Source organism: Maniola hyperantus, chromosome 12, assembly GCF_902806685.2.
Source record: "Maniola hyperantus chromosome 12, iAphHyp1.2, whole genome shotgun sequence".
NCBI lineage: Eukaryota > Metazoa > Arthropoda > Insecta > Lepidoptera > Nymphalidae > Maniola > Maniola hyperantus.
In genome coordinates, this window is record NC_048547.1 from 2,778,820 (window position 1) to 2,787,759 (window position 8,940).

Consider the following 8,940-nt stretch of genomic DNA (forward strand, 5'->3'; position numbering starts at 1 on the left):
GGTGAATAAATCTATAGTTACTTCTATATTTTTGCTTGGTTCAGACTTCTGCTAGGTGATTGGCTAACTCAGTGTCTAACACAGAATGATAGCCACCGAGGTTGATTGGTTCTACATTGCTGCTTCACTGGGTGGTAGTAAATAGAAAACCTTCAACGGATTAAATAAAACCCGGCCAAGTGCAAGTCAGGCTCGCGCAATGAGGGTTCCGTACTACAGTCTTATTTTTTCGACATTTTGCACGATAATTCAAAAACTATGATGCATAAAAATAAATAAAAATCTGTTTTAGAATGTACAGGTGAAGACTTTTCATATGATACCCCACTTGATATAGTCACTCACTTCGAAAGTTGAAAATACTAATTATTAGTTCATGACCACAATTTAATTTTTTTTGTGTGATTTAACGCTAAATTCACGATTTTCAGATTTTTCCCCAAATGTCAGCTATAAGATCTACCTACCTGCCAAATTTCACGATTCTAGGTCAACGGGAAGTACCCTGTAGGTTTCTTGACAGACAGACGGACAGACAGACAGACAGACAGACAACAAAGTGATCCTATAAGGGTTCCGTTTTTCCTTTTGAGGTACGGAACCCTAAAAATGAGCTCTGTGGCTATCTTTCAGTGTTTAGACACTGAGTTAGAGAGTCACCCCACGTCTCTCCCTGACCCCTTCTAAACAAAAGTGTTAGAAAGAGAGGTTGTTTTTATAAAAGTTCTTAATTCAAAATGTGCTACTCATAGTCAGGGGTCGGACATCCGTGCTTCCGCTATTTGGCGGCGCGTGACCACTCCTTCCGGCTTTAGGGTGTCTGTATCACAGAGTAGACTATATCTACTCATTTGCCTGTATTACTGGCTCTAAATAATATTATGTATATGTATGTATACTTAGCAGTTTTGTCTTTTTAGGGTTCCGTACCTCACTTTGTTGTCTGTCTGTCTGTCAAGAAACCTACAGGGTACTTCCCGTTGACCTAGAATCATGAAATTTGGCAGGTAGGTAGATCTTATAGCTGACATTTGAAGAAAAATCTGAAAACCGCGAATTTAGGGTTAGATCACACAAAAAAATTAATTGTGGTCATGAACTAATAATTAGTATTTTCAACTTTCGAAGTGAGTGACTATATCAAGTGGGGTATCATATGAAAGGTCTTCACCTGTACATTCTAAAACAGATTTTTATGCATCATAGTTTTTGAATTATCGTGCAAAATTTCGAAAATCAAAAATGTAGTACGGAACCCTCATTGCGCGAGCCTGACTCGCACTTGACCGGTTTTTTAATTTAATACGCCAACTTATGGATTTACAAATAAAAGAGATAAGTATAAAATAAAAGATCCGCGAATATTATAAATCCGATCCGAGCCGTGATAGCGGTTTAAAACATCGGTCTTCTAATCGGGAGGTGGGGGTTCGATACCGGGCACGCTTCTCTAACTTTCGGAGCTATGTGCGTTTTAAGCATTTACATTATGGAAAACATTGTGAACAACAAGAAAACAACCTTTCAATATGCGAAAATATCATTGGATGTCATTTTTTATTTTTTGTGGTAGCTTACGTGTAGTTTAAATAAAAGAACAGCGGCACGAGAGCATGCAGTAATTACCTAGTCGGGTTTTAGTATTTAAACTTTAGTCATCTTGTTTGCTCAGGCTGACTTCACATTACACGTTAAACTAACCTAGTTCCACGTGCCACCATTATTATCTACGTAAAATTTTATAGCATCGCTTACCATGAAAATAGCAAAAGAAGCCATACCAACTGAGTTTATCCTTTAGCAACAAGCAAAACTTATATATAGCCTTATTAATCGATGATATCATTTAAATTATGTCACGGATTAAGTACACAAGTGAGCAGATAAATGTGTTAAGTGGGCAAGTACCTAAGTAAACACTAGTCCGCTGGTGTACCGTGGTAGTTTGAAAGTTATTGTTTTTTTTTAATAAAAAAGGCGAGCAAACGAGCAGGCCGGTCACCTGATGTTAAGTGATTACCGCCGCGCATGAACATTTGCAGTACCAGAGGAACCACCTATGCGTTGCCGATCTTTCAGGAATTTGTTGGTCCGCCTCTTGAATAACCCCATGTTGTAATCTCTTGGGAACACCGCCGAAGGGAGTTAATTCCACAGTTTGCATGTGCGTGGAAAAAAGGATCTGGCACAACGGGATAAATACGGGATATTGTATGGCAATCGCAACCACTTATTTGATAACTTGCTATAAAATGCATTATTGTAGCTTTAATTCCTCCTTGATGAAAGGCGCCCTTAGCACGTCCTTAACGACCCGGTGATTAAATCATGACCGACGATGCACCCAGCACCCATCTTGTAAGGCAACAGTAATACACAAATTCAACCTCTTTACAGGGTACTAAGTCCAACCAACCCATCCACCCCAGCGTCATCTCAAAGCCGTGGTCCGAGCCTCATAAGAGCCCTTAATTATGATAAACTACCCGTGCAAAGCCGGAGCGGGTCGCAAGTAGTTAATACAATCTTTGATTACGTTGCAATTACCAAGTAGGTCATAGTCCTTTCGCGAAATATTCTAACTATTTCGCATTCGATTAAACAGAAACACAAAAAAAATAAAAACCGACTTCGTTACACAAACACTAAAAATTGAAAAATAATTTAATTTATTACCGAATATATTATGTATACAAGAGTTAATATAGTTCCATAATAATACTTTTTGGTGCCGGTGCCAATTAGCTTTAGCTGCGCGAATCGTCTAGACTTCATATTTTTATGGGACTCCACCATGGCACCTCATTGGCACCGACCCCAAAAAATATTATTATGGAACTATATTAACTCTTGTATACATAATATATTCGGTAATAAATTAAATTATTTTTCAATTTTTAGTGTTTGTGTAACGAAGTCGGTTTTTATTTTTTTTGTAAAAAATTTTTATTTCACAATTTTTAGTGGCCCCATGGAATTATGCTATTACTGGTTAAAAGTCTACTGTTTACTAAGCTATTACACTGATCGCGAGCAATTTACTCTTATCCGTTGAGGAGTTCCAGTATCTATCTTCGAAGATGTTCATCAGATCTTCACCAAATTGAAATGGGACCAACTTTGAAGTATACCCTTTCAAACAAAAAAAAAATTTTCAAAATCGGTCTAGGCGTTTTCGAGTAATCGGGGAACATACATAAAAAAAAAAAGATTCCGACGAATTGAGAACCTCCTCCTTTTTTTGAAGTCGGTTAAAAAATATAAGCGCACATTTAGTCACCAGGTAACGAATTCGCGGCGAGGTTAGATCAATATGCGCGTGATGACGCAACGCTGCCATTACGAAAGGATTTTATCACGCCATTCTATCCAAATGGTATGAGAGAATATAATGAGGAGCTACCTATAGGCTATACCTAGTACGCGACAGGTCGAAATGGCAATCGGGGTTTGAGGCGAGGGGACGCCTGGAGAGTGACATAGGCTACTTTTTATCCCGGAAAATCAAAGAGTTTATAAAAACCACGCGGACGAAGTCGCGGGCATCAGCTAGTATTATAGTAAAGAACTCACCACACCTTTGCACAAATAAAACACAATTATCTAACAAATTACAAAAACATTTATTATTTTTCAGTACAAAAAATAAATAAATTACATAATACTATACAGGTATTCAAATTTGGCGTCTGTTACCGAAGGAGATGCCGCTCTGTTGTCCCTTGTTCGAACCGTACTGCAACGATATGACGTTCTGGCCGGCTTTCAGCTGTTCCTCGCTGAATTCTCTTACATTTCTGTCAGATTCTTTAGGGCCTATAGATGGAAGGCCGAAGTTTCCCGCTTTTCTGCCCAAGGATTGCAAGCATACAACCACAGAGTAAAGATTTTGTTTCTCCCACAAGTCGATAGTTTGGAACGTCTCTTGCGGTGGCACACCTAGTTTCTTGACTGCTTCTAGGAACGCGTTTATATTCTCCATGCACTTGAAAGCCATTGTCGTTTGGTTGATCTTCTTCACGGAACCCTCTTGGAACTTGTTGACTAAGTTGCAGAGGAGAGTGCCATCCTTGAGGGCTTCGTAAAAGTTTTCAGCGTCACCGGAGGTATCGGCTGGTGATCCGGTGATCTTTTGGATCCATTCGAGAGTTTCTTGGGCGATTTCATTGTTGTATTTGCTGTTGATCCTTGCCTGCGCTTCGGCGTTGATACCGGCTTTTCCAGCTCTATAGTCAGCCATGTTTGTCACTTTGTGTTAACAGCGTTGCGGACACGTAGCCACTGAGCTCCTGATAAGGAGGCTCTCAATATCAGCAACATGACACATAAGACGCGATTGATAGCGATTATCAACATAAATGTGACCGCTTATATGTTTATCGCGTTCATTATCGAAAAATTGATTATATTTTTATACTATTGATTGCTGTGCGATGGTTACAAAGAATGTGATGAGTAACGGCAATATTTCGTCGTAATATTTAAGTTGGCGCACTTGTGCACCATGTATATTTGAATATTTTACCTCTCTTTTTAAAGTTCAGCAATTAGAGCCTCGATAGATCAATGGTTAAAGGAGCTAACTGAAACCGAAAGGTCGCCGGGTCAAACCACACCCGTTGCACGATTGTCGTACCTACTCCTAGCACAAGCTTAACGCTTAATTGGAGGGGAAAGGGGAATATTAATCAGTATGATAAACTTGGCTAATATTCTTTAAAAAAAACTATTGTACCTAAGTATGTAACCTTTTCAAGTTGGTGCAAACACGAAGTTATCAGCTAAATAGCAACCTAATAACTCACCAGGGTTAAATAAGGATGAATATTGTATATCTAAGTATATGTACTTAAATAGATAATAATAATCAAATCTTGCAATCGATTGCAATAAACAATGCACAATTACAATTTACTGTTTATGGGGATTATACCTAGTGTTGTATAAGTGCTCACCTTATAGTAACAGTGCAGTAGAAGATTCTAGAAATCTAGAACACTTAAGGCTGGTCAATCTTATCTGCATTATAAGTCTTATTAGATTAAATCATATTAAGTAAGTACAACAATTAATGACTAATCATAGAGGTTTATTTCGTAACCTGCATTAATTATTATTACAATCTCAATTGTTGTGATTGGCTGAATTTGTGCGATTCTTGCACGTCGCACCGGTGCAACGGATTGACGTGATTTTTTGCATGGTATAGATGAAGACCTGGAGAGAGACATAGGCTACTTTTTATCCCGGAAAACCAACGAGTTCCTACGGGATTTTTAAAAACCTAATTCCACCTGGACGAAGTCACAGGCATCAGCTAGTACCTATTACCTAATAATAATACTTCTGTTCATCGCACCTATTACTAAGTAATACAAAAAAACCGGCCAAGTGCAGTCAGGCTCGCGCAATGAGGGTTTCGTACTACAGTCGTATTTTTTCGACATTTTGCACGATAATTCAAAAACTATGAAGCATAAAAATAAATAAAAATCTGTTTTAGAATGTATAAATGAAGACCTTTTATATGATACCCCACTTGATATAGTTATCTCACTTCGAAATTTGAAAATACTAATTATTAGTTCATGACCACAATTTAATTTTTTTTTTGTGTGATCTAACCCTAAATTCACGGTTTTCAGATTTTTCCCCAAATGTCAGCTATAAGATCTACCTACCTGCCAAATTTCATGATTCTAGGTCAACGGGAAGTACCCTGTAGGTTTCTTGACAGACAGACAGACAGACAGACAACAAAGTGATCCTACAAGGGTTCCGTTTTTCTTTTTGAGGTATGGAACCCTAAAAATAGGTTAACACTTTAAAACAATTGAGTTTGCCCAATTTAACCTTGCCAAGTGGCACTGTTGCGATATTTTATTGTGTTTTATCACAAAATGAAACAATGGCGGAGTGGAGGATTGTTACAAACAAAGCATTTGCATTGCTATTAACCTGAACTGATAAAATTACACAGATGCAATCTCTTAAATGCCCTGTAAACGGTCAAACATGTTTGTCAAATATTATGTGTTTTTCAAATTATATGATAGTCTGCAGTTGTGTTTGCAGTGTTTGTCAAACATGCTTGATGGTGTATGGCTGCATTTGTCAAACAAACTCGCCAGTTTTTGTACTAATGTCCTAAGCAAAATGACAGATCCAATTGTTTGGTGTGTCTTGTTTGGCAAATGTGTTTGAATGGTGTTTGCACGTGTGCGCTTGTGTTTGATGACCTTGATCAAATAAAACGTACAATTTGACAAACATGTTTGACTGTTTACGGGCCTCTTTAGTCTAACAATCATGATAACTGCCTACTTTTGCTTACAATATTCAATAACTAGCGGATACCCAGTGTGTACCACTACACGAAAAATATTGCCTATGCATTTTTATTGGCCTAAAACCATCTTCACACTATGTCCTTTCTAATGAAACTGATTTGGGGCACATCGGTTGGATGGTTTAACTGACTTCAGTAGATTTTTTTTTGTGTTTTTACTAAAGTGTACATAATTATTGTATTTTCTGATATGATCAAATAATTTTAATTCAATATATCAAATCTTAATCTTACAGAAATAATGGTTAAGGAAATTTTGTATTGAATTCAGAAGTCTTAATTGACAGCATTTATAAATTTTCATCATCATTATCTTCTCAACCCATCGGCTGCCCACTACTGAGCACGGGTTGCTTATCAAAAAGGATTTTAGGCCACAATACATCATGCTGGTCAAGTGCAGACTGGCAGACTTTACACACCTTTGAGAATATTATGGAGAACTCTCAGGAATGCAGGTTTCCTACTTAACAATGTTTTTCCTTTACTGTTGAAGCATGTGCTATTTAATTGCTTAAAGTGCATGTACATTACGCTAAAAAGTTAGAGGTGTGTCACGGTATCGAACCCTGGACCCTCTGAATAGCAGGTCAAGGTCTTAGCCACTAGGCTATCACCACTTTCATTGTGAACTGTATTCAGTTAATCCTAAGCAATAAGTTCTAAAAACATATATACACAAATAACCTTTTTTGTCCATTTATCTAATGCCAACGTCTGTTTTCGAACGAAAAACTTGAACGTTGTATATTGCAACCTTTTTTTCGCAGGTAGGTAACTTTTATTAGATTAGCTCAAAACTATTGCATTTATTTAAATACGGTAGTTCGCATACTTCACGAACTATGTATGTTATAAAATATACCTAATCTCTTTTAACGCCTAATTAGACATTCTCGACAGATATGCAATAGATAAAATGATAAGAAATGATACAGCTATTGTTTCCAAGAAGAATGAAACTGTCCCAAACTAAAGTTTTAAAACTTATGAACTCACCTCTTTTGCTATGTATTTCAACGCGATATAATCACTATACACAATCAAAGGTGTAACTAATTAAAAATATCCATTTTATTAATTCACAACACCTCACTTTCACGAGACTAAAGTATATAAAAGTTTTATACTTTGCCAACGTAGACCGCGCGGCGAAATATTTATTGACAGACAATCAAAAATCAAAATTCGAAACAAATTCGAAACATTCTCAAACAAACGTTCAGAAATCTTCCGAGTTCCGCAAGCCTCTACAATTTTAGTTTTACATTCACAATGCCAACCCCCCCCTGCCATGCCCTCACTCTTTGACATTTCATTTCTTACTACTCTCTGATTGGATACCACTATTGTTAGTGATGTGTTGTTATAATATCGATAAAATTTAGTTAAAATGAATTTGCGTTCTCTAAAATAAAATTATTATCACTAGTTTTAACCCTTCAAGCGGCAGTGACCCATTTACGGGTCAGCCTGTTTTTAAACGAAAAAATTCCTCACAGGTGCGGACCCGACTACGAGTTGGCCAGTCCAGACGATTACCTATAAACTGGATTTTTTCAGTTATAGAGTTTATTTTTATTTAAACAGCTTCTGTTCATACCAAAGTATAATATTATTTCTAACATAATAACACCTAACATGTCCCGTTTCTAAAAAACAAACAAATACAAGTCATTTGAATCTGTGCCGCAACTGAACACGGAAGTGATACATTTTCGATTTCAATATTTTGCTTATTTTTTGTAAATAATAAGATTTGATGAATGGGAACGGTAAACGGTAACCAACGTATCGACGCAGGTTCCATCCCTGATAGATTGCATTGAATAATTGTACTACGATACTATTCCATTCTTGAAAAGGAATTAATCTTAAGTGTAATAATATTTTATTTATTTATCGATACATTTTACAAGTGTATGGGACAGCACTAGCAATAAAAGCTTAAGTTGTTTGACGTTGACACTGACATCATCTTGACACGTGACATTTCAACTGACAGCTTGTTCTTTGGGTTTCGTTCTGAAATCAATTTCAAAAGGAAAGGACAACTTTACAGTCGTAACGGGTAACATTGTAAACGTGTCAAACAATAAGTCGTTGGCTCCTTGAAAATGAATTAATGTACCTATAAAGTATAAAGTGTCTCAGTCTCAGTCCTCAGTACCTACTTATATTATCAGTACCCATATTATAAATGCGAAAGTGTGTTTGTTTGTTGGTTTGTCCTTCAATCACGGAGCAACGGATTGACGTGATTTGCATGGGTATTGGGTATACCTACCTAGTTAAAGACCTGGAGAGCTCCCACGGGGTTTTTGTCAGACCCATATTTTAGAACCGGTTCATTTTAATCCTTACTGGCAAGATGTTGAGGGATGTGTTGGACCGTAGACGATGAGGTACCTATTTCTAAGTTTCCTTTGCGCTCCAAAGGTAGGAAGTTGAACAGGTTCTTTGGACTTGAAATCCAGAGGTTGAAATGGAAGATTATAAGTAGGTTACTACCTACTAAGTAAGTTAGCTACCTACTAAGTAAGTTAGCTACCTACTAAGTGCGAGAACTTCGTAGATGAATGGAAAACCTA

General features: G+C 37.1%; 2 protein-coding genes across 5 annotated transcripts in view; both read right to left on the reverse strand.

Annotated features, from left to right (window-relative positions):
• Positions 1 to 7,643, reverse strand: part of jar (Myosin heavy chain 95F jaguar) — a 61,575-nt gene extending 53,932 nt beyond the window's left edge. For all 4 annotated transcript variants that reach the window (XR_011237376.1, XM_034974292.2, XM_034974290.2 and 1 more), the window contains exon 1: positions 7,349 to 7,643. The gene's annotated coding sequence lies outside the window, so the exon portion shown is untranslated. The remainder of the gene's footprint in view (positions 1 to 7,348) is intronic.
• Positions 3,600 to 4,343, reverse strand: LOC117987314 (myophilin-like). Its single transcript, XM_034974311.2, has one exon. It carries the CDS (start codon positions 4,238 to 4,240, stop codon positions 3,677 to 3,679), a length of 564 nt encoding a protein of 187 aa, XP_034830202.1. The 5' UTR covers positions 4,241 to 4,343; the 3' UTR covers positions 3,600 to 3,676.
• Positions 7,644 to 8,940: the final 1,297 nt, after the last annotated feature.

What these genes read in the sequence shown, in the direction of transcription:
- LOC117987314 (XM_034974311.2), bottom strand. Translation starts at nt 4,240, where the DNA reads ATGGCTGACTATAGAGCTGGAAAAGCCGGTATCAACGCCGAAGCGCAG.